The sequence below is a fragment of the Crotalus tigris genome, unplaced genomic scaffold (genome assembly GCF_016545835.1).
Source record: "Crotalus tigris isolate CLP2741 ecotype Arizona unplaced genomic scaffold, ASM1654583v1 scf7180000017551.9496454, whole genome shotgun sequence".
NCBI classification, from domain to species: Eukaryota; Metazoa; Chordata; class Lepidosauria; order Squamata; family Viperidae; genus Crotalus; species Crotalus tigris.
This window is the reverse complement of record NW_024096469.1, coordinates 3904923-3932135: the sequence shown is the minus strand read 5'-3', so window position 1 is coordinate 3932135 and position 27213 is coordinate 3904923. Positions and strand designations below refer to the sequence as shown.

The 27213-nt window shown below is 38.9% G+C and overlaps 2 protein-coding genes across 3 annotated transcripts in view; one reads left to right on the top strand and one right to left on the bottom strand.

Annotated features, from left to right (window-relative positions):
• Positions 1-995: 995 nt before the first annotated feature.
• On the top strand, positions 996-27078 carry ANKRD40 (ankyrin repeat domain 40). 2 transcript variants are annotated; one of them, XM_039343849.1, is made up of 6 exons: positions 996-1415; positions 5971-6119; positions 6986-7456; positions 10274-10455; positions 13527-13584; positions 26439-27078. In XM_039343849.1, exons 1-6 carry the CDS (start codon positions 1282-1284, stop codon positions 26444-26446), a joined length of 1002 nt encoding a protein of 333 aa, XP_039199783.1. In that variant the 5' UTR covers positions 996-1281; the 3' UTR covers positions 26447-27078. The 2 variants fall into 2 exon arrangements, with proteins under 2 accessions (XP_039199783.1, XP_039199773.1); XM_039343839.1 differs by lacking the exon at positions 26439-27078 and having other exon boundaries at positions 13527-15327.
• ABCC3 (ATP binding cassette subfamily C member 3) overlaps positions 21021-27213 on the bottom strand; it is an 81776-nt gene continuing 75583 nt past the window's right edge. The window contains exons 28-31 of the mRNA XM_039343811.1: positions 26343-26501; positions 23837-24003; positions 22236-22430; positions 21021-21431 (exon numbers count right to left, since the gene is read on the bottom strand). Coding sequence (XP_039199745.1) covers positions 21323-21431; positions 22236-22430; positions 23837-24003; positions 26343-26501 — 630 coding nt within the window. The 3' untranslated portion in view covers positions 21021-21322. The remainder of the gene's footprint in view (positions 21432-22235; positions 22431-23836; positions 24004-26342; positions 26502-27213) is intronic.

Below are 27213 nucleotides of genomic sequence, written 5' to 3'. Positions count from 1 at the left end.
GTGTTAGCTTAATGCTTCTCAAACTTTCCTTTATTACTCAAAACTGCTTATCATAAAGTCATTATTTAAATACCTGTGTTGTGATTGGATAATTAGTTTGTGCATTATAATGCAAAGAAAAACTATTTTTCACAATTTTGGGTAATTTACCCAGATTTGAGAAACACTGTTAAATGTTGTACCAAAAGACTAAAATCTATCATTACACCTCAGTCACTTGTACTCCTTGTACTTCTTTCACATAATTTCTTGAAAAGATTATTAAGAACTAAAATTATTCTGTTCTGGAGTTGCAGTGGAAATAAAATTGGGAGATCCTTTTCTGAAAAACCGAAAAACTGAATGTGCATAATGCTAATTGTTGAGATACATATTTAAAATGAGATTGGAGTATCTACAATTAACAATTAACAAAAACATTAGGAGATCTATATAAAGAGAGGAATTGGACATTGTGCTGCTTGCAAAAGTCCAAAGAAACACGGTAGCACCCTTTTAGACTACAAAAGCATAAACTTTTGTGAGCTGCAGCATCCTTCTTTCTATTGATTGCAATAAGAAGCACCAAGATGAAACAATCCTGGAAAGACTCACTACAGTACAATATGTTGGTGGAAACGTATTTTTAAGCTTACCACACTGTTTCAAAAGAGGTGGCTTTCTGTTAATTTATTCAGTCTATTTTACATTTTAGCCTGCCCGATATCAATTAAGACTGCTCGAAGCAGTTTGAGGCAGATCAAATGGAAGCTGCCGAGCAATTTACTGTCTCAGTAAAAGCTCAGATGCAGATTGCAAAAGCTCTTTTGCCAATAGTATAGAGGTTTGATTGTGGCAAAGTGGATATATTTTAAATAGTCATTCGGTTTATCAAAAGGAGAACGAAACTATTTTATTTCCTTCTCCCCCCCCCCCCCTTTTGCTGTGCGTCGACGGTCTATGCGTCGGACGAGTGGTGGGAACGAAATGTGCAGGTCACTGTTGTCTCATTTAATAGAGTCCCCCAGAGAAAACGGAAGCAGAAACGACCGAGATTTACTCTTAACTATGCAATTAGGGAAAATGGCCTGCAGAAGTGTCAGACTGATTTATGAAGAGTAGATAGAAAAGAATTGCCGGCGCGCTTATGATTAAAAGAATAAAACGTGGATCTTCTTTTTTAGGGGACTGATGGATTCTGTCGGCCTCTGATTGACTAACGTGATAAAATGATCCATCATTTACAGTAGGTAGGCAGGCATTTGATAATCCTAAAGTTGACTGTGGAGAGAATTTCATAACATGACTTCTGCAGTAGAGGAAAAAGAGCTACAAGAGAGACTGAGAGAAGCTGCTGCTTTGGGAGATATTGAGGAAGTTCAGCGATTGGTGGATTTTGGAGTGAGTGTGAATTCTCAGAATGAAATCAACGGCTGGTAAGTATTTGGCAAGTAAATTACTTGACAAGTTTCCGGTTCATGTCTTTTAAAACATTATGTTATGGTAATCTTTCTTTAGAAAACGCATTTCGGCAGTATTTTTGTTCAATTAGTTTCGGTTGTTAAAAATAAATTAATTATTTTTATTATTTCTCAACTTTGCCATATTAAATATGCATAACTTAAGCCTTTTGCTGGTTTATAAACTTGGCATATTATATTTAAGTATTCTTTTAATTTATTCTATTTAAGTTGGTTTCTTACATTTGGTTGTAATCCTATATTACCATATAAGAATAATATGGTATTAATAATATTACCAAATAAGAGTAATACCAAAGATCCAATCATTTATATATTTTCATAGTTATGGGAAAAAAATGTGAAGTAATTGTTGGAAATTTTAAAATATATTTTCTGGTTTATTTTATTGCTTTTAAAATTATTTTCAAGCTTTTTAGAAGTGCCTGATATGTTTCAGAAGATCTAGAATTACAGAACAAATCTAAACTTTAAAAGTTAAATCTGTTAGGATTTCTGTTGTTAGGTTTTATGGATGAATCTGATATTCTGGTGATTTTAATATCTTGATGCTAGAAAATGTAAAGATAATATCTATTTTTGCTGTATATATTCGATCAGTGTGTCCTTTATATAATTAATACATTGCAAAAGTTGTGACAGTTTTGTAATGTAATATGGTGAGCTGATTTCAGAATATTTTCTGTTAGTAATGTATTGCCAAATAGTTGTGGAAATGGAAGGAATAAATAAAAAGATTTGTACATATTACAAAACATTCTGAGATAATTTTGATCACATCAAAAGTGTTGGAAAAGTTTTTGAGAGATTAAGTAATTGTTTATAAATTGATTATGTGCTATCAAATCAACTGTTAGCAACTGTATCAATAGTCTTCCAGGATGATCTGTTCCCAACTTGGCCCTTTAGATGTTCCAACAGTATACCCATGGCCACTGAAATCAAGTTCATCCATCTTGCTGCTAATCATTTTCTTCCCTTATACTGTTCTGTTATTAGCTAGTGAGATCCTTACATAATAATTCTGATATGAAATTGTTAATAATTTACAGGATAACACTGCATATTCCTTACAAAACACAGAATTAGTTAGACATTTATGGTTTTATCTAGTGTTTTAAGAAAGTTGATGTAAATTTTTGGTAGTCTCAAAGGAAACCCTATTGCTATTAAACAGTAATAACAATAATAACAGTAGCTTTATATTTGTAACTTTTTATATACAGTGTTAGGTTAAATTTTACCATTTTCTTGCTGAATAGGAAAAATACTTTCTAGATATAGTAATTGTAAACAAGGAAAAGGGTTCAGTTTTAAGCAGAAATAATTACATTCAAATACCTGTTTGTTTAGCAAGTTCATTCCCTGGCTGACATTTGGCGCTATCAATTTTGTTGAATATATATGCCATAGCTTTCAGAGGAGAGGAAGGGTGCAAATAGTACAGAAAGAAATAATTTTTCAGAATAACAGGGTGATAACATTAGAGAAGATCATTCTGCTGTATCTCAGCTCAGTGGTTCCATTTTACCAGCTACATCAGCCAGCTAGCATAATTATTTCTGCTCTCTGAGCTTGGTTGTATGCTTGCAGAGGTTTCATAAACCAACTGGATAACATCATCTGTGCAACTGAGTGTGGGTTTGCTCTCTGTTTATACACAGTAAACTTGCTCTGCCAGTTTTGGTGGGGGTGTGATTTTCTGTTTGGTAGTTCTTTGATTAGAATATTATTTTCTGTTTGCTTTTCTGGTGTTAATTTCTGCTTATGTAGGTGTTGGCTGCTGAAGATGATGTGTTCTGGTTTTTTTCTTCTTAGCTGCTTTATTGTTTCTTTTGAATGATGTGTAAATATGGTTGATTTATTTTGGATTTAGCTTGATCTAGGATACTCACAGTTTTCTCAAAGGCCATATATGAAAAGAAGAACAGTAGCAGAAGAAAAGCAATGGACCTATCCTTCCACTCTTTTATGGACATACAAAAATACAAAAGACTGATATGCCTCTTTGCCCAGTTGTATTGTTACCAGGCTCCCCAACATACACCATAGCCAAGGAACTTACTAAAGAGCTTAGACATCCCACAGAGGGGAACAGATATTCTATTACAGGGGTGTCAAACTCGCAACGTCACATGACGTGTTGTGATGTATCACGACTTTTTCCCCATTGCCGGCAATGGGGTGGGCGTGGTTTCAGCGTGACAGATCCAGCCTGCGGGTGACACCCCTGTTCTATTAACTCCTCACTTCAGTGCCTCTAGAAAATCAAAGACCTAAAAATAGAAGTTGAAGTTACGTTTTTTATGTCACAGTGCTCTTTACACCCATATTCATGGCAGCACTACTACACAACACACCTGACCTAGACAAATACAATAAGAGTTAAATACCTAGAATCATGGACTTTGCTAATTTAATTTCAGTTTGATAGAAAAATATGCCAACAAATCAGAGGAACACCCTTGGAATCACCACTCTCAGGACTTATAGCAGAGACTGCAATGCAACATCTAGAAACTCTAGTACTCTCACACATACAACCAAAAGTATGGCTCTGGTATGTAAACAATACCTTTGTCATATAATAAAGGACAACTAGAGAAGACACATGAAAAAACATCTTCAGGGGAATAATATTCAGAAGAAGAAAAAAACAATAATACTCTGTCCTTTGTGGGTATTATCATCAGCAGAGGAAATAATGGCAAATTAGAAATGCAAGGCTATAAAAAAAAACCTCCCACGCTAACCAAATGCTCCATTTCCAAAGTAACAGCCAAATTTCCCACAGGAGGAGCTGTGTTAGAACATTATTTTGTTGTTGTTGTTAGTTGCGAAGTCGTGACTGACCCATCGCGACCCTATGGACAACGTTCCTCCAGGCCTTCCTGTCCTCTACCATCTTCTGGAGTCCATTTAAGCTCACTCCTATTGCTTCAGTGACTCCATCCAGCCACCTCATTCTTTGTTGTCCCCTTCTCCTATTGCCCTCAATCTTTCCCAGCATTAGGCTCTTCTCCAGTGAGAACATTATTTAAATTAGTATAAATGCACTGCAGCATCCCATAACATCCCCCCCCAAAAGGAAACAGACCACAAGCAAATCTTCCAACAAAATGGATACCCAAACAACTTTATCAAAAAGTGCCTGACCACTCAACCCGCTATAGTGCAATTAACACCAACTATGAAAAGGATAACACTACCGTTCATCAAGAGCAGATCAGAAACAACCAAAATAGTATTAGAACCACAAGGCTATATGTACTATATGTACTGCATATAAACAGGATGCAAACCTCACAGACGCCAGCACTGATTGTGTTACCTGGTTGGATAATGAAATGTCTGCAAGCAAACAACTAAGCTCAGAGAGCACCAAGGACCCCACAAGCCAATCCTGAGCTACAGATATTTCCTCCTATTAGAATTATTTGTATTTGGTGGAGGCTGATTGAAAGGGGACAAAGTTGCTGGAAGGATTGTTGCATTAGGCTGACAGAAATTGTAATTTCTTTAGTCCTTTTGTTTCCAAACTATTGTCTAGCTCAGGGGTAGGGAACTTCGCTCTTTTATGACTTGTGGACTGCCAGAATTCCTGAGTCAGCATGGCTGGTTCAGGAATTCTGGGTATTGAAGTCCACAAGTCATAAAAGAGCCGAGGTTCCCTACACCTGGTCTAGCTAAAATAGACTCTGTGTCCACCAGTAAGGTACTGGTTTTCATGGAAGAACCTCTACATCCAAATACTTTTAGAAAAAAGATTAAGGAAAGAGAATGCTGAAAGAAAGTCATTTTACTTCAAAACATTTTGATATAAGACTAACATATGTATTAGCAGTTAGCTCAAATATTATAAATTGGGAAAAGGAATTTCCCCCAGCAGTATACATTTTGCTATCCAACATAATTTGAGATTGTTGAACTGAGAATGATTGATTTGCAGTGAGGAAAAGATCTATTCTGAAAAAAAAAATTGCATCTTGACCAATTAAAGAGTTTTATTGGCAAAATATAATTTTACACGTGAAAGTTTCACATTTTGAACCGAATTAACTGTTTGATAAAAACAAACCTTCTGGGGTGAAGTGTACTTTTAATTTTCATTTGGGATGGAATGAAAATGAGTGTGTGCCTCAGATATCGGAAAACTTAAAATATATTATTCTTGCTACTTGAAGACCTAAGATGAAAGCATGACATTTCTAGCACTGTCTTTTTGTTTTCTGAGAGTTGTCCAGTAGGTGTCACCATAAGGATATCTAAATTGTGACACAATTGCTTAGCGCAATGTTTCTCAACCTTGGAAACTTTAAGGTGGATGAACTTCAACTCCCAGAATTCCCCAGCCAGTCATACTGGCTGGAGAATTCTGGAAGTTGAAGTCCACCCATCTTAAAGTTGTCAAGGTTGAGAAACACTGGAGCGTTAGCGGAAGGAAAGTGGTCATCCTTCCCTTTCCCCTTAATAAAACTTCTCAATAAGTCTGTATCTTTTTCTTGTACAGGACTTGCTTGCACTGGGCCTGTAAACGAAACCATGCCCTGGTGGTGGCATACCTTCTAGAGGCTGGTGCAGATAAAGACATTCTCACTGTTAAAGAAGAAAAAGCACTCCAGTTAACATCCAAAAGGGAAATTAGGAAGATGCTGGGAGGTAAAATACTGTATAATTTGACAGTTCAAATGTATTATAGAAAATTAGAATGCCAAGGAGATGGTTTGAATCTCTACCGAAACCCTATGGGTTCTCTTGTGGACTTTTTATTTTGTGACCTTGAATTAGAATGATTAGTAATGTGACTATAGGTAGTCCTCAACTTACAACCATTCATTTAGTGACTGCTCAGAGTTATAATGGCACTGAAAAAGTAACTTGTGATTATTTTCATCCGACCATTGTAGCCTCCCCACTATCATACGATCAAAATTTGGATATATGGCAGGGATCTTCAAACTTGGCCCTTTTGTGACTTGTGGACTTCAACTCCCAGAATTACTCAGCCAGCCACGCTGACTGTTGAAGTCCACAAGTCATAAAAGGGCCAAGTTTGAAGACCCCTGATGTATGGCAACTGATATGTATTTACGATGAGGTGATATGATCACCTTTTGTGACCTTCTGACAAAGTCAATGGGGAAGCCACATTCCCTTAACAACTTAACTGCAGTGATTCACTTAACTGTGGCAAGAAAGGTTATAAAATAGGGCAAAATTCACTTAACAACTATCTTGCTTAGCAATGGAAATTTTGGGCTCAATTGTGATCATAAATCGAGGACTTCCTGTATGTGACCCTTTCACAGGTTTAATAAAAAAAATCAGATGATGGACTGTTGAATTTTAATTTGCTAAAAATGAAGGCTAGTACTACATACACATATATATTATATGTGCTGTATATTTAATACCTATTTTCTCAAAAGGATTTTATTGTAGCGTAACCTTTGTGGCTGAACATAAATAACATCCATTTTTATGTACATATTGTAACCAACCCTCCTTTTTTTTTTCTTCTGTAGTGGAAGATGTTGATGAGCTTTTGGATGTGAAGAAAGACTTGCCAATTATCCCAAATTATTTATCTAACCCGCCTTTTCCTTATGTGTACAACTCCATGAGTAACAGCACTACCAGCACCTCAGCTTCCTCTTTGAATGGAAGACTTTCACCTTCTTTACAAAAACACAACATGGACCCTCCAGTTTCTCTGCCTCTAGCACAGACATCTGCCACAGCAGTATTGCAACATGGAAAGGCTTCTGTAGGATGTGATGGAGACGTGGCGAAAGCAATGGCTGTAGAATGCCTGGAGCCCGTTGTTCAGAATGGTCATGCTCATCAGCTCTCTGTTCCTCCAAGCAGGACACACTGTTCCCCAGCTGGATCTACACAACCAGAAACCCAGAAACCCAGTGGCCCTTACGCAGGAGCTGTCCCAACGTTTCAGCCCTTCTTCTTTACCGGAGCAATTCCCTTTAATAATATGCAAGGTAACCTTATGTAGAGAAATTGTGTGGTTTCCAGACAACTTAAGTACATGCATCATTATCACAATTTTCACAAAACTGTACAAAAAATTGATTTCTTCCCTTGGAACTTTTGCTGCTTTTTGCCTGCTGTTGTAGTCAGGATAAGATCTTTTAGGTAACTGTAAGTAAAATCCAGTAGAGTTTCTGGTTCCTTTTTTTTGTGATATCCTGAGAAAACATTCACTTCAAAATTATTCCTAGAATCATATAGTACGTAGATCTGAATGTGCAGGCAAAAGGATTGTGACGCGCACAGCTTCTAATTCTCATTTCTGTGTATATTCCGTTTGATGCTTGAAAGAGCTTAGAAAGTAAAAAAAAAGTTTATGTATGTGAGGTCTGGCTGCATGATTGAGAACCTGCTGCACAGGCAAACGTGAGCAGAATCTGTCATTCAGATTTTTTTCAGGAGTTATATTAAATGTACATGGGAACTGATCACAGGCTCTCCCTCAGAACATCTTTTTTCTGTGATACTACTAGCTCAAGTGTGTGTATGTGTGTCCACAGAGCGATATGGCTACTTTAGAGTTGCAGAACTCATGTCTGTCTCTTTTGTTAGATAAGCAGCTCTATATAAGAGGGCTGTAGGAAACCTTCAGAAGAAATGCTTTATAACACATACAGGTATTAATAAGCATTTCTCTTCAAAGAGGATCTATATTTTTTGCAAGCCTAGCCTGGTTGCTTTGAGAGGTGTAAATGGTTGGTGCACAGGAAATGGTTGGTGCACAGCTGCTTAGTGTTGTGAAATATTTTTTTCGGGCACTTTGCCTGGCACTTTAATGTAAACTTTTAGCATGAGAAGTCACTCTTCAGCTACTAATCAGAATTGGTCCTGGACCTCCCAAATTAATCAGTGTATTTATGGGGTGTTATTTTCCATATTTTATTGCTTTTGTCATTTCAATGCATGCCGCTAGTTTTTGATTTAAAAAAATGAACCATGCTTTTTAAAAAAAATATATATATGGCAGAAGTGATTTTTGCTGGAAGCATTCCTGATAGAAGGTAAAAATATATTACTTATTTATTTAAAGTTTATTTTATCATTTACCTCCTACAAAAGGTCATAGAAGCGACTGTGGGGAGCTCCCTGCATTTTATTCCTATAATAGTGATTTTGCCAGGCAGTTTGGACTGAGAGGGAATGATTAACCCCAAGTCATCCATTGAATATATATATATAAGGGTAATTTGAACCTGGGCCTTCCCAGTCACAATGAAATTCTTTAATTGCTGCACTATAGGTTACCTATGAATCCCATAGCAGAAAGGAAACAAGGAATCCAGCTCACTGCTTTTAAATATCCTTAATCTAAAATCTGCTCTTGACAGGTAGCCAGGGACAAAGGGGGGAAATTGGATCTAGTCTATACAATATTTCAGCTTCCTTTTTTTGTGTGTGCTTCAAGGTTTATGGTAATTAAAATATTTAAAAATCTAAGATTAAAATCCAGTTTTTTTTTTAAAGAAAAATAATACAAGCAATACAATGTTGTAAAAAGCTAGCACTGAAAAAGGTTTTAGCTAAACTTAAACCTCTCTGAGAAGCCCATTCTAAAATCTGAGCACAAATGTGACATGATTTTTGTTATCGATGATAATTACTTATACTAGTGCGTATTTGATAGATAAGATGTTGGTATTAAATGCTGTACATTTAAGATAGCTATCATCCTCTGTGGGAGCTGAATTTTCAGGGCTTTTAATAAAGCATTTATGGCCAACTTCTAAATTGAAGGCTGTCAGTGTGCCAATGATTCATTGCAATGATTTTCCATTTCTCCAAAGAGCAAAGCTCATAAGTCTTTATTACTGTTGTTTAAATTTGAGTCACGTTTCTGAAGTGGAGCCTTTTTTCTACTAAGAACAGAGTTAGTCTAACAAAGGAATGATTCACACATCTCCTTCCCACCCCACAGGAATTAGGATCCTATGCTTGTCAGGCACTACCTTGTAAGATCTACATTTCCTTCTGTGAATTGTGGGCTCCCATTGATCCCACGATAAGCCATCAATCCATGAACTGGGCCAACTGAAAGAATCAGATTTACTTTTACAATATGATCAATGCTTGCTTTTACACCATGGATATTATTACAGGTAGTCCTCGACTTATGAACACAACTGAGCCCAAAATTTATGTTGTTAAGTGAGACATTTGTTAAGTGAGTTTTGCCCCATTTTACGACCTTTCTAGCCACAGTTATTAAGTGAGTCATTGCAGTTGTTGAGTTAGTAACATGGTGGTTAAGTGAATCTGGCTTCCCCATTGACTTCGTCTGTCAGGAGGTCGCAAAAGTTGTTCATATGACCCCCAGGACACTGCAGCCGTCATAAATATTTAGTCAGTTGCCACGTATCCAAATTTTGGTCACGTGACCATGGGGATGCTGCAACTGTTGTAAGTGTGAAAAATGGTCATGTTGCTTTTTTTCAGTGCTGTTGTAACTTTGAACACTCACTAAATGAATCGTTGTAAGTCGAGGACTATCTGTACTACAAATATAACCTCTGCCCCCCCCCCAAAGTGGGGAAACTGATTGTTTTTTCAGATTTGCTGATCCACAACGTAACCCATAGTGCGGGATGGTGGGCTCATTAGAGCGTCACAAATTCCCACTGCCTGCTTTCTATGGTGTAGGATTGTTTTGGGAATCTCACTGGCATGTCCTGGTCAGAATAAATAGGGCAAATTGTTAAAATGGAATTAAGATTGAGGAAACTGCTACACGCCTACTAATGACTGTCTTTTTATTTGGGTATTTTAATTAGAACTGGTACTTAAGGTCAGAATTCAGAATCGTGCCCTGAAGGAGAATGACTTCATTGAAATTGAATTGGATCGACAAGAATTGACGTACAAAGAACTGCTCCGGGTGAGCTGCTGTGAATTGGGAGTTAATCCCGAACATGTGGAGAAAATCAGGAAGCTTCCAAATACTGTACTAAGAAAGGTACGTTGTTTATTTCAAGTTAGTTATGAGTGGCTTGGGAGAATTTATGACTTTCTAAGTCAAATGCAGTCCAGTCCAGCAGGTATGCACTGTGGTCTGTTTAGTATTTCACAACTCCCTGGGTTTTGACATCTCAAGAGGATTGCACAAACCTAGAAGCGTTTGACCAGTCCAGCCAAAATGTCTAGCTGGAGGGCTGCATTTCACTTAGTGAATCTCATTTGGCAGTCTTCGTTATATATTTAAGGGCTACAATGAATATATATGTGAGGTTGAATGTCTATATGGTATTTTGATTCCTCCTTTATGTGGGGGGGGAAGCCCCTCTAAATAATTTATGATGATCTTTTCAGTAACCGCGTACAAGTAGTCCTCCACTTACGATCACAACTGGGCCCAGAATTTGATTGTTGAGTAGGATGCTATATGATCACCTCGATCAGCAAACACAACCCTGACTCTCCCAGTTGCGGTCATTAAGTGACCATGCAGGTTGTTAAGCAGAGTGCCCAGGAGAGAACCCCGGCCTCCCTGACATTCACGCCTGGGCTCTCTTCCTGCTCCACAGGGGAATGGCCATGAGAAGTTCATAAGGGTGAAGATGGTGGCATTTGCTAAGATGCTAGCCAGTGTTAGCCTTCTGAGCTTTTCAAACAAAGGCGTTTGCTAATATTTTCCCCTCTGCTGGGGAAAACACTAGTGAATGCCAGCATTCTGAGCCTTCGGAGTGAAACACATTCACTAGCATTTTTGTCAGATTTAAGGTCCATTCTTTCATTGGAATGAAGGGCCTCCCCTCCCCTCCCCTCCCTGAGGAAAACTCGGTCTGCTGGAGGAATGGACCTCAAATCTGGCAAAAATGCTGGTGACCGCCATTGTTCTGGAAGGCTCAGAATGCTGGCATTTACTAAGTGCTTTGGTGAATGCTCTTCTCGCCCTTCTTCCCTCCGGAAGGGAAAATGCTAGTGAACCCCAGCCTTCTGATTCTTCCAGAATAAGGGCATTAGCTAGCATTTTCACCAGATTTGAGCTCTGTTCCTCCAGTGCCCGAGAAGAACCTTCCCCCTCCCCGCACAGAGGGGTGTGTTAATCCTTTGGCGTGCTGGGGAAATGAACCCCAAATCCACTGTCTCCTCTGCTCGCAATCTTCCCCCGCTGGCTTCCCCAATGTTTTTCTGGCAGAGAAGATTGCAAATGGCAATCACAACTGCAGGTCATTTGGCAACTGGTTGTACATGTGAATAGGTTGCCCGAGCATCCAAAATGTGGTTATGTAATGGAGATGAGGAGCTGGCATGACATTTTACAGTTATTATTATCACATATTACGAGCTGTGAAGCACCCATTCTGAATGCTTGTATGGACAGCAAACCACCTGTCCTGAAGCTGGTATGACTGAATGGTCATTAAACAACTGGTCACGAGCCAATAACTATTGTATGGGACTGCTCTATTGGTCTTTTTGTCAGTCTTAATAATAGATAATATTGCACTTTGTCATTACAAGGAACCTAAGGTTAATTTTATATATACTTGTTGCCATGGGAAACAAATCAGTATGTCAAAGATTGCATAATTAATTGCATATAGTGAGGCATTTCCTACACAAAAACGGATTAATTAAATACCAATGTAATGGATTACTCATAAACCTCATTTCTTCTTTAGTGATTACTGGTCACTTTGGAGTTCATAATGTTTGGTGATAATACCAAATGTCAGTGTCCAAAATACTGTGATATACGTAGAACCTCAGTTTATAAAGTCCAGAAATGGAATTCTGCCATAAAAGTGACTAAAAGATGAAAGATTTGGATGGAGTCTCAGTAAACATTCCTTTTTTATGAGTGGATTTGTTATGCATAAATATTACATTATTTTGCTTTGCTCAAGCTCTGTTTTATTTCAGTGAACTCTGTAAGGGTTTTGTGGATATGCTAAATGCTGCAACCTGTATGCAGGAAAATTCTGAGCAATTATTTCCAGAGAAATAGACTGATGTGCAAATGCTGCAAAATTAGCAGACATGGGAGAAGTATTGTCATGTGAATAATAATAATGTTTGTTCTGTGCTGTCCAGCACTCAGTGCAGACTAAGTTATACACAGGGCACCTACCTTTTAAAGAAATGCTGTCCTTCAGTAGTTATTTTACGTGGTGATACTTACAGAGCTGCTTTTAGATTTTGCAAGCATCCACTTCCAGATAAAGCTCATAACTTGCAAGAACAACATATCAAAGAGCTGAAACTGAGCCCCAAAGGCATTCACAATAACTAGTGCATATCTGCATAACTATCCTTTTTTGGTTACATTCCAATGCTTTACCATCAAAATCTTGCTTCAGTTATTTCTTTCCAACTCCTATTAAACTTATAGCATAGGTTAAGTTTGCCATTTGTTTGACTCCAAATTAAGTTCGGTGAAAACTTTACAGAAATTCATTTAATCACAACTAACTTTTTCAGATTGATTTCAGGAGGATCTAAGTGCAAATTCCTAACAACCTAATCTTTGTAATTATAAAGAACCTAAAACTTATTACAAACTGCACATATCCTAAAAATTGGAAAAACCTAGTTCACAGATTTGCAAAAGGAAAAGGGGACAGAAAGAAGAAATGTTTTTCTAATTATTTTATTCATATTCTTCTAGATCAGTGGTTCTCAACCTGTGGTCCGTGGATCCCTGGGGGCCCACAATGTTGTCACAGAGAGTCCACGAGGGCCTGAAGAAATGTTATGATTTAAATCTTAAGTCTTTGGGATCCGTGGTATTTAAAGGGGGTCCACGGTGAAGAAAAGATTGAGAACCATTGCTCTAGATTGCTGCACTCCAACAAGACTCCCAGAGATTTATAATTTTCCAATTAAATTTAATCCTCTTCAATACACAGAAATATATTTAAAAATATAACTAGGAACAACTGTGGAATTAAAAGAGTTTAAAGAGGGGCAAAATATCTGTTACAGCCAAGCAGATCATGACAAAAATAATCAAATGTTTTGGTACTGTGTGCCTTGTGCTGATTCTAAGCATTGCTTCTAATTTTCTGTGTTAATTTCTTTAAGGACAAAGACATCTCAAGACTTCAAGATTTCCAAGAACTGGAGCTTGTTCTAATGATGAGTAATAATGATTTTATGTTTAAAAATGTAGCACCAACACTGACTGAAAGGCCTTGTTATAACAAGAAGGCATCAAAACTAACTTACTAAATATTGAATTAAAAGTTTCATTCTAGCATTTAACTATTAAACCTAGAACTCTCTAAGGGCTATATTATTAACTTCTACTTTACCTTGGAAAGTATAATTAAGCAACTGAGCGTATATCTTTGAAAAAAAGCTCAGTTGAAACAGTTGGACTTGTTTTTAATTTAAAATGCTAAAGGTGATGATACTTGCATTTCATAAACTGACAAGTGGAATATCCTAACCCATGAAATTGTTTCTTCTTGGAGTATAACAAAATAAAAGTTCTCAGGGAAATAAATTAATTGCTCTAATAATTGCTAACTAGTAAAAAGGAGGCACAGTACATTGAAAGACTAAATATGTAATGCATTTAATGTTGGTAAAAGGATATTTCAAATGCAGTTGTCTCAATAGATCTGAATTTGCAACTTGAGAAACTAGGATACTTTTACAGGAAAGAGCAAGGAGAGATGTGGACTTTGGGACTTTGGGCCTATTGAATCAAGATTAATTGATTTTGGTAGACTTTGGGCCTATTGAATCAAGATTAATTTTACGGTAATCACACTAATGCACATTTACATATTTTTGGCAGCAGAGCCTTGCAAATATGTAAGTGGGATGTGTTCTGCCATTGCTGATTGCAAGAGGAGCAGCTAATTTTGTGATCCCAGAGTTTATGAAATTTTGCTACCTTTACTGTTCCTGCCTGGGATAAAGCATCAAAGAGCTTCTGTAAGAGACAGAGGCTGTACAATTTGGAAATTAAAGAAGTGGTTCCTTCCATTTGTTGATGTACTGCAACAAGGGATGCTGCCAGTGTTCTTAGGAAAGTTTGTATTTCAGAAAGAAGCACATTGACTGGTTTAAAAATCTAGCCAAGGAGCTAAATCAGCTGTGATTTCTTTGAAATGGTGCTCAGATAAAATATTAGAAAATATACTTTACTGTATTACTTTAAAGATAGTGCTAACCAAAACCCTGTGTGCGTGAGTCTAACCAAGAATTGCTTAGCAGTTATTAATGCAGAATGTTTGGTACTGCTTGGACTGATTTCCCTTCTTTGCTTTTCTGTTGTCTATTTAACCTTGAGAGTTTTCCTGAGGAGCAATCAGCATGTCTACTCAGTAGCCCGATTCCAGAGATGACATTAGCACAAGTTTCTTCTGCCTCTAATTTTTATCCTATTTATCCTCAGGTTTTTTAAAACTGTTATTTATTTAAAGGAAAGCTTATAGCATCTTAGATAGCAGAAGATAAATAACATTACATCTTGGAATTTCTATGCATTTTTCAGTGTTGCTTGCATTTCATATAGGCATGTCTAAACTTTTCATCCTCTTGCTATTTCAAGCTCCGTAACAATATTCTGATGCCAAATCCCAGAATAAACAGTATGAAAAAGCATGGGATGCAGTACTACAATTAAGAATAAGTTATTAACCTAGTTTTAGGATTCTGTGTAGCTAGTGGATTGATATCAATTCATTTATTTGTAGTCCAACGACTACATGCTATAATATAGATGGACTATATAGCTGCCTGGGCAGTTAGATTTAGTTGCTAATTTCATTTACCAGATGTCAGTGTTCGTTGTTTACAGATTCAGGAATGTATGTACAAGTGCCGTGAACCTAAATTTGAGCCCTTCGTTTCTGGGAAAAAAAAAAAAAGACTGACCCAGTACTAGAGAATTAAGACAGACCTGAAAAAAGTAACTTGTATAGGCTTTTAGAATACCCAGTGAAAAAAAACAAATGCCAGACTTGCCAATCTAAGTCTTGTGTTGTGTTGTGTTGTGATTATATTTGCCAGGCTTTAAATAATGAATTTGGAAAATTGATTCAATCCATGTCTTCATAGTAGGAAGAGTTACACTGTATGGTCTGCAGGATTAAATTTGGTCATCTGCTTGTGCTCAGTTTTCCAGTTTATATCCTCTCCATGCTACCTTAAAAGGGAGTGGGGAGGAAGAGTGCCTTGGAGGGGACAAGGTAGAGATTCTTAGATCTTGTCTATCCCCACCCTCCCATTGGTTTTGGGAAGTAGAGCCAGAAAGAACTTTGAGGCTCTAGGTTTCTTCCATTAAGTGGAGAGGTGGATGGTCTATAGCAGGGGTAGGCAACCTTGGCTCTTTTATGACTCGTGGACTTCAACTCCCAGAATTCCTGAGCCAGCAAGAGCCAAGGTTGCCTATCCCTGGTCTATAGGGACCACAGCCCTTTGTTCTGAGGTCATTGCTTTTGTTTACCTCTGCCTGAATTTAACCTGCTAGTAAAACTGATTGAACATATTTTATAGAATTAGTTCTTGGAACCTGCAGGGTCAAAATGTGTTCAGTGTCACTTTTTTCCTTTTGGATCCTATAAGGAACAGTCTGGAAAGGATTGCTCTTCTGTGTACTTAGGTACAATGTTTTCTCGAACAGCTAATTTATATATGGGTGCCCCATCACTGGAAGTTTCCAAAATTAGACTGGACAACTATTTGACCAGGATGGTATAAGGTCTCCTGTTTGAACAGGGTCTTTGGGCTTGAAGGACTTCTGAAGTTCCTAACAGCCCTATGATTCTGTGCTCTGTGTTCAATGTCTGCCATTTCATTATGAAGAGGCTCTTTATTATTCAGCTTGATTTGCTAGAGGAGAAAGGTAGTTTGTCCAGCAGTAGCTTAAGACTTTTCCCTATCATGGGCAGGGTTTTTAGAGAAGTTGAATTCCGTTCTTGATTTCTGCACTTACATTCCCTTCTTCATGCTTTTGACAAACATATTGATGAAAAACTATCATTTACCTTCAACGATCCATGTTGGTCACATGATCTGTTTAAGATTGGGTTATAAAAGGTAGATAATCCATAGGCCGAATGGTGCTTTCTCCATCACTGAAATCTCATTGCCTTTTTAGCAAACTGATTGCATTTCAGTGACAAGGTTTTTTCTTCCTTCGTATTTTGAAGGATGAGATAAGGAAGCCCATTTTCATTCTTAAGACTGCCCCAAACCCCTTAAGAAGCTGGATAAAATTATAACTGATGGATGCAGAATTTTCAGCTTTTCCAATTATTGCCCATCTCAAAATGGAACTTCAAAATGGCATGAATCACAGTGATTGATAAAATTTGATGGTTTATTTTATCTTTAAAATCTGAGGGATCTTTTATGTAGGCAACTTAAAGTTGATGAACAGTCTATATGAACAGTTTTTGATTTTAAGTATCAGATTCCTTTTTGGATTGCTTTAATGATGGAAGTGTAGGCTAGACATTTTTTAAGAGAAAGTAGGAAGACATGGTTTGCTTAAAGGTAATTAACATTATTGGGAATGCCAGTTTTTTATATATAAAAATATATAGGTAAAGCATTTCTTTAACTAAAATGTTTAACAGCTAAGCCATTTAAATAGGGTTTAGGATTTTGCCCCAGCCAAGACCCCAGGACAGGGAAGGTGGGGTGGTAGTGGTCATCCCGGAATCTCTTCGTCTTCAGGAGCCTTGCTTCCCAAGTTTCTGGCTGTGAGACCCTGTACCTGAAGCTGGGTTCACAAAATCAGTTGCCAGTGTTGCTACTGTACCAGCCTCCCTGTTGCGTGGCAACCTCCCTGCTTGATGCTGCTGGAGGTCATCTTGAGGCTGGCGATGGAGTTCCCTAGACTTATGGTTCTAGAGAACTTTAATCTGCTTTCCCTGGTTTTGGTCTCGGAAGCGGCCCAGGAGTTTATGACTACCATGGCAGCCATGGGCCTATCCCAGATCATCTCAGGTTCGACTCAGGACAACGGCCAAATGCCGGATATGATTTTCATGTTGGAGCAATGGCAATAGGACCTGGTGGGGGGGGGGGCTGTTGGTTTCCCCTTTGTCATGGTCAGGTCATGCCTTGGTGTCCCCAAGATTCTCTTAGGCTACCCTCCCTCTACAGGGAGGCTGAATCCATTCAAGCTGTCTTCCCCCAGTGACTGATGGATCTGATGGGAACTTTGCTGCACAGTCCTGCCGAAACTCTGATAATGTTCTGGAATCAAAGGGTGGCTGAGGTTTTAAACAGGATCGTGCCTGTGCACATTCTTTTAACCTTTCACTCCCGCCCCTCCCTGTGTTTCTTGGAGGAGCTTCAAGTTTTGAAAAGGATTAAAAGACGCCTAGAACGCTGCTGGAGGAAGACAAGGGATGACTGTGACTTCTACTTATAGCTGCCATTAAGGCCTATCTCATGGCAGTAAAAGTGGTGAAACATTTCCCCGCTCTTATGGCATCCTCAGAGCAATGACTGATGGCCGTGTTCAAGATCACCCAGTCCCTCCTGGGCCGGGGGGGGGGCTTGGATATTCATCTTAAGGGTCACACACCTGACAGACAAAGTTGCTCGAATTCATTCCCAGATAGAACCCATGCATTGTGCTAGATGCTTGGAAAGTAGTTATCTGGGAGCAGCTCAGTCCTGTTGGACCTGATGAAGTGGACAGGCTCCACGATGCTGTCAGTGCAACTATCTGTCAATTAGATCCTCATCCCTCTTGGTTGGTGAAAGCCTCCAGGATGGTGACTGTCAGGTGGGTTCAGGCAGTGATTAATTCTTCGCTGAAGGAGGGGACATTCCTGGGTCCATTTAAGGAGGTCCTGGTTTGCCCCCTCCTAAAAAAAAAATCTTCTCTTGATCCTACCCATCTGGACAATTTTCACCCAGTTTCCAGTCTTCCCTCTTTAGGGAAGATGGAATAGAAAGTGGTTGCTTGGTAGCTTCAGAGGATCCTGGATGAAACGGATTATCTGGACCCTTTCCCATCAGGATTCAAGCCCGATTATGAGACAGAAACATTGGTCACACCTGATGGGGTCCAGGAGAAGAGCCTTTTCTGCCGTATGGAATATTGTACCTCCTGAGGTGAGATCCGCACCCACCCCTTTAACCTTCTGTAAGGGCCTGAAGACGCTCTGCTAATTGGCCAGGGGCTCCAAGGGGGGGGAACCATTCTGGAGGTGGCTGTTGGATTAGGAAAGACCCCCCACCTCTCCCTGTGTGTTTCATATTCCTCTCCTCCCCATCTTTTAATAGTATTTATTTTTTGTTGTTATTTATCATTTTATTATTTTAATATATACTAGTTTTAATGTTTGCAAGCCACCCAGGGTAATTTCCGGATAAGATAGGTGGCACATAAATTTAATAAATAAATACTAAAAGTTCTGGAATGATCTGGATTTCTACAGGCTTCAGAGAGTAGCCTGATTGAAAGAGATCCATAGTTAACTCCGGAATAGGTTGTAATTTAAACACTAACAGGGTCCTTGTTTCTCCTAGGAACTGGAGTTTGCAGCTCCAGAGAGAAAACCAATTGATTTATGACAATCAGTGACAGCCACCAAAGGTGCATAGCTGAAGTATCCTTCAGCTCACGTTTGCCTAGAGCAGTGTTGTTGCAAAGTTACAGCTTCTCGTTAAGTGTTCCTGAGTCTTGGTTCAAAAAATAAAGATGTTCTCTTCAGATATTTTGTCAGCTTAAATATCCATCTACCTAAGTTAGAACTTAATACAGTGACCCATTCAATACCTATTGAATTTAGAGCCCCCGCCATTCTCTTAAAACACAAAATATTTTACATCAGTGAAATAATTGATGGCAATAGATCCATTTTGTCATATAGCCTAAATTTAGGAGATTAAGCCATATTCCATCACTATGATTGCAAGGATTTAGACCTACTAAGTCACAGATAAATGAAAGGATACGACTGCCGTTGATCAAGTTTGCCTAGGGCCTATAAGGGCTGAAAGAAACTAGTTTTATCCGACTTCTTCTGTTGCTATTTAAAAGACCTAGGACTTAATCCTTGAAGGTGTAAAAGACGTAGGTGCCCAATTAAAATCAGAGTTCATTAAGGGTTGCAATTTGAAGTCTGGGAAGAAAAATGTGCTGTTTCAGATAAAAGATTCAAGTTACAAATTTTAACATGTTTTAGGAAGAAGTAATGGAAAGCGAGAGGCCCCAACCAGCACAGAATCAGTGTGCTTAAGAATGCTCTATTATGTGTTGAAAAGTATTGGAAATATATTAGGTTTCTCATTTATAAGCAGATATCAACATAGATCTAGAATATTGTTGAATAATCATTGTTTTAATAAATACAGTACAAGTCAATTGATCATAATGGACAATTGTTGACATCTTTCTATGCACTCTGAGAAATATTTTTATATTGTGTAACTTCTGCAGTTTATAACAGATGATTTTAATAGCTTTGCTAACCAACTGTATTAATCTATTGAGTAATTCTTTCTTGACATCACTGGATATAAGGGAATCAGGACTTCCTGCATTGTTACATAAATAACCTGGTTAAAATAAAAGAATTATCTACATGTTATAGGTTTAATATTATTTTTTTGGGTTGTATCCTTTTTATAGTTAATAAAATGTTATTGCCCATAAAGTGAGTGATTTGCTTTTTTCATCTTAAATGTTGATCAGAATAATTGTGTGCTACTTTTGTTGTGGAAGATTAACAATCCCAGCTAAGAGTTAAATTTAAATTAACATTTTTACCTTAAAAAATTCATTATTGTTTGCCGTGCCATGAAAACCAATTGATCAAATGCACAGCTTTTTGATTGATGTTAACTTCATAAAGAAATTTATAAAGAAACAAAAAGAGAGTTACAAAAAGAGAGTTAGAAGTTCCAGCTGATTAAATAATTGTGCCCCAGCTATGATCCGACATCAAGAAATTAAGTATTTTTTCAAGTGCCACCTTTAAAATATATGTCCACCAGAAATGGGAACTATTTCCTTTGAAACAAACTCTTGCATGTACAGCTTTCAAAAGGAACTACAAGTCTACGGTGTCCCATCTAATTCAGGATAGAAATTCTGAAATCTCTACTAAAGGTAATGCCTCTTGCTGGATTGGAACATTTTTGCAAGAATTTCTTCTATTAGAAATACATAAGATGGACTCTACCAGAAATTGTAGAAATATCTTTGGGGGAAATAAATTGTATTCAGCCTAGAAGCAATCATTAGCACAGTCTGTTAGACATCCAAATTTTACTGATCATGACAAGTAAACAAGGTTAATGGGTGGGTGGCAAACAACTGGGAAATCTAAAACTAAGGCTAGATGGGGAAATTTAAAAAGGTATTCCAAAATATACAATGGCAAACTTTCCTACAGTTGTTGTATTAATTGTAGAGATGTGACCACAAAATCACCTATGTCTGAAGTCTGTCATGTACGTTTGTTAGGCTGTGAAGTTGTAGGTGTGAGAAAGGTTTTATTAGGTGAATTGTAAATAATATATATCTTTTCAAATTACCTTTCTTTGATTTTTTTCCCATTTAACAAAAACCTAACCCAAATAGGAAGACTTTTATTTTTATATCATCAAATGTAATTTATTAGAAATGAAATAGAGTACAGGTATGCATACATACTTGTATCCAAGTACTTAAGGTGTCTGTCAATTAAAAATATTTCAGTTATGTAGAAAATACATTTAAAAATAGAAAATGCCATTTTCTGTTTCTCAGTCCCATGGAACATTTTTGCTTCTCTATTGCTAAATCTGATAGAGAGGCCTGCTCTGAAAAGCACAGTTCATTCGGGATGCTATTTTGGAGTGAAAATAATGCAGCCTGATAATTATTCCTTTGGTGGAACAGAGTAGCTCTGCTGTCATGCCAATCCGGCATCTTTAGCCATACCATAAAAAATCCCTCTGGATGAAATAAGACTTGAAGGAGAGTCAAACTCTGCAATTCTTCCTCTGTCCAGAACTAGGACTCTGCAAAGCAAACAAGCAAAGAAAAAAATTGATTGCTGAAGAGAGCTGATTGCCATAAAACCATTCCTTTCCTAATTGTGGAATCTAATAGAATCCTTTTCAGTTCTACAAGGGCTCTGAAACATTATTGCTGAACCACATAAGCAAAAAATTGACATGAGAAAGGAAAAGCTAAATGTGCAAAATAACAGAGTCCGCTCTAGTACAAATATACCAGATACATTTTAGGGGGAAAAAAGTTGGTGATAATTCTTCCAGCATTTGTTGTTCCTACTGGATGATTACAAATCACCTGCTTTTTCATGAAGGTGGCAGTGGACATGATCCAACATTGATAACCAGCTGGCTTTAAAGGTTTGTTCCCAAAGAGGAACAAATGAAGAATTGTAAGCCTCATTGTAAGCTGCAACTTGTGCTGCAGCTTGCCAAAAAAGCCAGCACAGTCCTAGGTTGCATTAATAGAGGGACAGAATCAAGATCATATGATCCCTTATCTCAACTTTTAACTGTCTTTTAAGTTATAAATGGTGAATCTAGGAACACTCCCAAACTGTAGCACATTGATCCCTTATCTCAACTTTGACAGCCTACCCAGGAGGTTATCATGTCTTATCTGCCCAAGCAGGGAGATTGATGGGCAGCGGTTGGCCAGACACTAACAAAATCCCCAATGTATTGCAATTGTCCAACACAAGGTACACACTTTCAAGAGTGGTACTCAACCCAGAGAGGAAGCCTAGTAAAAAAGCAACTCCCTCTCCCCGACTCTCAAACTAGCATTACGTATTGGTCATACTTAACTACCTGGTATAATCCATAATTGTATTCAGTCTATGAGCAATCGTTAGCACAGTAGAGTCTTCAAACTGCGTTCTTATTGTCATCTGAATGAGATCATCTGTCTCAAGATCAATTGCTGCTGTGGCTTCATCCAGAACAAGTATCCTTGTTTTGCGAAGGAGTGCTCTTGCCAAGCAAACAAGCTGCCTTTGGCCAACGCTGGAAAAAGTGAAAGTTTTGTTTTAATCAATGAGCATGTGAAGGATGTGGCATTAAGAAAACCTAATGCTGTGCCAAATAATGATTCAGGGCAGAAACAATTGTTAAGCAGTAGTGCCTGGCTGTTGATACTGTATACCCCATAGAAACTCTTGAAAAAGAGAAAAAATACAGTTCCATAAAAAAATAACACTTTGCCCTTAACATTTTCTGTAGTGGAAAAACGTCCTTAAACAAATGCGAGATTGTGATAAACTGTTTCATTCCCTCTCCACCTTGCCTGTACCATGTTTTGGTTATGATTAGCACCAAGACCTGTATTATGTATATAAAACAGTACTTCAATGAAGTGCAGTATCTATCATGAAAATAGCTCCTTGGGGCCACAGACATTTCTTTTGTGCATTCAAGGAGAGCAACAGAAAAGAAGTCTCTTCCAATAATTTATAGATACAGGCAAAGAGGAGGACTAAATACAAACAGTCCCAGCCCTGCAGTATATTCTAATGTTATATTTTATGCCAGCTTGCATATATTATTTCCCTCAATTGATTTATTGATTATGTGCACCCATGAAGTCAGCATGAAGTTGATGTACATTAGATTTTCTCCAGGAGGATCTGTTTCCCAGCTGGGTCTTTCAGGTTTTCCAACAGTGCACCCATCTTGCTGCAATAGACTCATTCATCTTGCTGCTGATCTTCTTTTCTTTCCTTCTACCTGTCATGTTCTGTCCATATCTATGGCTTCCTGACCTGTCTATAGGTTTTGCATGAGGACAATGAGATGTTCTGTGATTCCTATTTTGCAAAGTACACACCAGAGCTTGACAGTATTGAAGACCTTTCTATAAACAATGAATATTCTCTTAAACAAAACAGAGTAATTCAATAGTGTAAAATGTTGAGAGACCCAAGAGGAAACAACCTATATGGAAAGACTGATAAAATGGGATGGCTGGGGGAAAAATGAAAATTATGAAATGGCTGGGGAAAGAAGAAAGGAAACTGGGAGAGAATCAGATTGGGGAAAGACAGTAGAAAAGATTGGGATGAAAAAATAGAAATAACTAATGGACTAGATAGGTTATTTCCGGTTCAAGCTGACAGCTATTTTAAACTATTGCCAGGAATAAAAGTGAGAACTGTCCCCAGAAACTGTAAAAATAGATAGACAGTATTCATGTGCATGCACATACATACACAGTTCGCAAGAAAAGGTAGGGCAGGAGCTGATGGGATCCAAACATAAAAATCTAATGAGAACTGAGCATAGATAGTGAATTGCCAGGGGAAAGGAGATATGAATGCAATTGCTTCATAAGAGAGAGACACTAGATATTTCAACATTTTTCTTGAAATGTCTCCTTGTTATACTTATGTCTTCCAAATTAGAACTATAATTACCTCAGATTTTCTCCTCCTTCTGAACATTCATAATCTAGCATAGCAGGCTGACTGCTGACAAATCTCTTCAGATGGGACAGTTCAAGAGCTTTCCATATTTCTTCCTCAGAATATTTATTAAATGGATCCAAATTCATTCGGAGTGTTCCAGAAAAAAGAACAGGGTCCTTAAGAAAATGGTCAGACTGGATTTAGACTGCAAGTCTAAAGAAATATGAGTTACCTATCCATACAGAAATATGTATTAGAGTATTTCTGAAGTAAATTCTAACTCAAACTTAAAACAAGTTTGAGTTATAATCTGCACTCTTCGAGATTGAGCAGCCATTCCAGTATGCCCAATCTGCTGGATCAAATTGTAAGGCAGTAAACACTGGGAGAAGATAGTCCCTTAGGTAACCCAGCCCCAAATCATGAATAGAGTAGAAAAGAGCTGGAAGGGACCTCGGAGGTCTTCTAGTCCAGTCCCCTGCTTGAGCAGGAGAACCTATACCAGCGGTTCTCAACCTGTGGATCGCGACCCCATTTGGGGTCGAACGACCATTTCCCGGGGGTCACCAAACAAGGCTGTCCGCCATTTTTCCCCCTTTTCTTTAGCTGTGCTACTCCCTCTTATTCTATTGGCTTTTGAAAGCCAATAGAATAGACTCTATTCAAGAGACTCTATTCTATTGGCGTTCGAAAGCCAATAGAATCTATTGACTTTCAAAAGCCAATAGAATAGACTCTCTTGAATAGAGTCTAATTCTATTGGCTTTCAAAAGCCAATAGGAATTGTCCAGGCTGTCTCTGCCCTGCTGAGCCCGCCAAAAGCCCCAGTCTGCAAACAGTGCTGCAAGGCGAACTTCCTGGAAAGCTTCCCTCCCTGCTGAGCAACTACTAAAAGTAAGTAAAAGAGGGCCAGGGGTGGGAGGTGGGAGGCTGGCAAGCGCAGGGAGGGTTGCTGGCATGTGTGGGGCCTGGTGGGTGCCTTACCTCCCTTGGGCTGGGCCAGCTGGTGGCCCAGCCGGTGGTCGGCCTGCGCCGTCACTGCCGCTTGCCGTGGCCGCCCAGGAGTGCCTGGGCCTGCCTGCCATGGCCCCGAATGGGCGGTGGCCAAGGTAAGGCTAGCGGGGCAGCGGTGGGCGCAGGGAGGGTTGCTGGTGCGCGTGGGGCCCAGCGGGTGCCTTACCTGCCTTGGGCTGGGCCAGCTGGTGGCCCAGCCGGTGGTTGGCCTGCACCGTCGCTGCCACTTGCCGTGGCCACCCAGGAGCGCCTGGGCCTGCCTGCCGCCGCCTCGAATGGGCGGTGGCCAAGGTAAGGCTAGTGGGGCAGCGGCGGACACAGGGAGGGTTGCTGGCGTGCGTGGGACCCGGCGGGTGCCTTACCTGCCTTGGGCTGGGCCAGCTGGTGGCCCAGCCAGTGGTCAGCCTGCGCCATCTCTGCCGCTTTCCAGCTACACCTCGGCCGGCGCAGGGGGTGGCACCACGCATGTGCGGCGCTCCCAGGCAGGGAAATACAGGTAGTCCTCGACTTATGACCGGTTGCGGGATCATGGCATTAGGAAGGTTGAGAACCACTGACCTATACCATTTCAGACAAGTGACTGTCTAGTCCAGGGGTATCAAATTCGCAATGTCACGTGACGCGACATATCGTGACTTTTTTTCCATTGCCATGATGCATCCGGCCCGTGGGCCGGCAGTTTGACACCCCTGGTCTAGTCTCTTCTTAAAAATCTCCAGTGATGGAGCACCCACAGTAACCAGCACCTTGAATTATACCTGGAGAAACACAGGCATTTATTTATTAAATTTGTATGCTATGCATCTCCCCGATTAGGTGTCTCTGTGGAGCTCTCAGAGTAATAGTGCTACATAGGCTGAATATCTGGTAATATTTATTATCCATGCAGCCATGTTTTATACTAGATGAGGTTTTTAACTTGTTATGTTATTTGTTTTGCTGTTTTATATTTGTTCTAATTGTTTGTAAGCTGCACAGAGTCATATGTATGAGATAGGTAGCTATATAAATTTTAATAATAAAGCTTCAGATTGCAGGAACAACTATTTTTCGGTACATGGAATGATACAACTCTGCTATTCACCAAAATCTTTTGAGATAGAAAACTTTGAGGTAAAAAAAAAAATAGAAATAGGAAATCTTGTTTTTAGGCATCTTTAAAAATTCTTTCAAAGTAAGTGGACAAAATACATTGAGTATACATACAAAGATCATCTCATTTAAACTATAGTGTTTGGTTCCCAACTTACATCTGTCCTGGGACACAAGGCAATTGTTCTAACACAAAAATCTACAACTGTTACTCTTTGGCTATACATTTGCAATCCATAGTCTACTGGAATTGGGTAGCCAATAAATATAAACAAAGCAATAATCCCCACTAGAATGATTTAATACAGAGATCTTCAAACTTGGCCTTTTTATGACTTGTGGACTTTAACTCCCAGAATTCCTTAGCCAGGAACCTTAATCCTGATTTAATACGTAAAAGTAGGCTTACTTGAGGAATTATAGTCAGCTTGGATCGCAAGTCATGAAGGCCAATATCTGCAATTTTCAACCCATCAATGGTAATCTCTCCCTTTGTGGCTTCCAGAATCCTGAAGAGGCAGAGGGTCATTGAGGATTTGCCAGCTCCAGTTCGTCCAACAATCCCAACCTAATTCACAGTTTTGAAGAATCAGCAATGGTTAAAATGATGGTTCCACTGAAAGACTGCATGAAACTTGTAGAGGTTGTGGTTTACATGTAGTGTTCTTTTTCTTCTTTATGTTACACTTTCAAGACACTTATCTGTGATCACATTATTGCTATTTTTCATGAAAATCAAGTTAGGGCTTATTTTCAGGGAAACACAGTATCTGCATTGAAAATAGCCCATTTGCTATTTTCTGCAGCTTTTCTTTGTGTCCTGCCATTCTGTTGGGAGGGGGGAGCTTTTGGGAATGCTTTGCACTGTCTGCTAAGATGCCCTTCCCCCAGGAGGGGGGAGACGGTTTGCGCTTGGAGCCAGAAGAAATCAAAAGTGAGAAAGACCTTGAGGAGCCCACTGAAAAGACTGGTTACCAAAACAAGATGCCACCTGTGGATTGGCTGGGATTCAAATGAACACTGAGACCATTGGGGGAGGAGTATTGAATGCTGCTTTTAATATATTGCTTCACAGGTTTTCCTCTCAGATCTCGCCTTGATTCCCTGCTGTCACTAGCCCCTAATAAAAGTTCCTTTTGAGACAATGCCTGTTTCAAGAGTTTTGCTTTCTTGGGTGGCTTAGCTGAGGTAGGTCCTTACAATAAGTTATTGGTCATTTCTCCTGTTAAATGTTGATGCCAAAATTTTGAAATAGGTTTTGGACAAATATAGACAATCTT

What these genes read in the sequence shown, in the direction of transcription:
- ANKRD40 (XM_039343839.1), top strand. Translation starts at nt 1,282, where the DNA reads ATGACTTCTGCAGTAGAGGAAAAAGAGCTACAAGAGAGACTGAGAGAA. An exon ending in AATTAGGAAGATGCTGGGAG is followed by an intron (nt 6,120 to 6,985) that starts GTAAAATACTGT and finishes TTTCTTCTGTAG; the next exon opens with TGGAAGATGTTGATGAGCTT. An exon ending in CAAATACTGTACTAAGAAAG is followed by an intron (nt 10,456 to 13,526) that starts GTACGTTGTTTA and finishes AATTTCTTTAAG; the next exon opens with GACAAAGACATCTCAAGACT.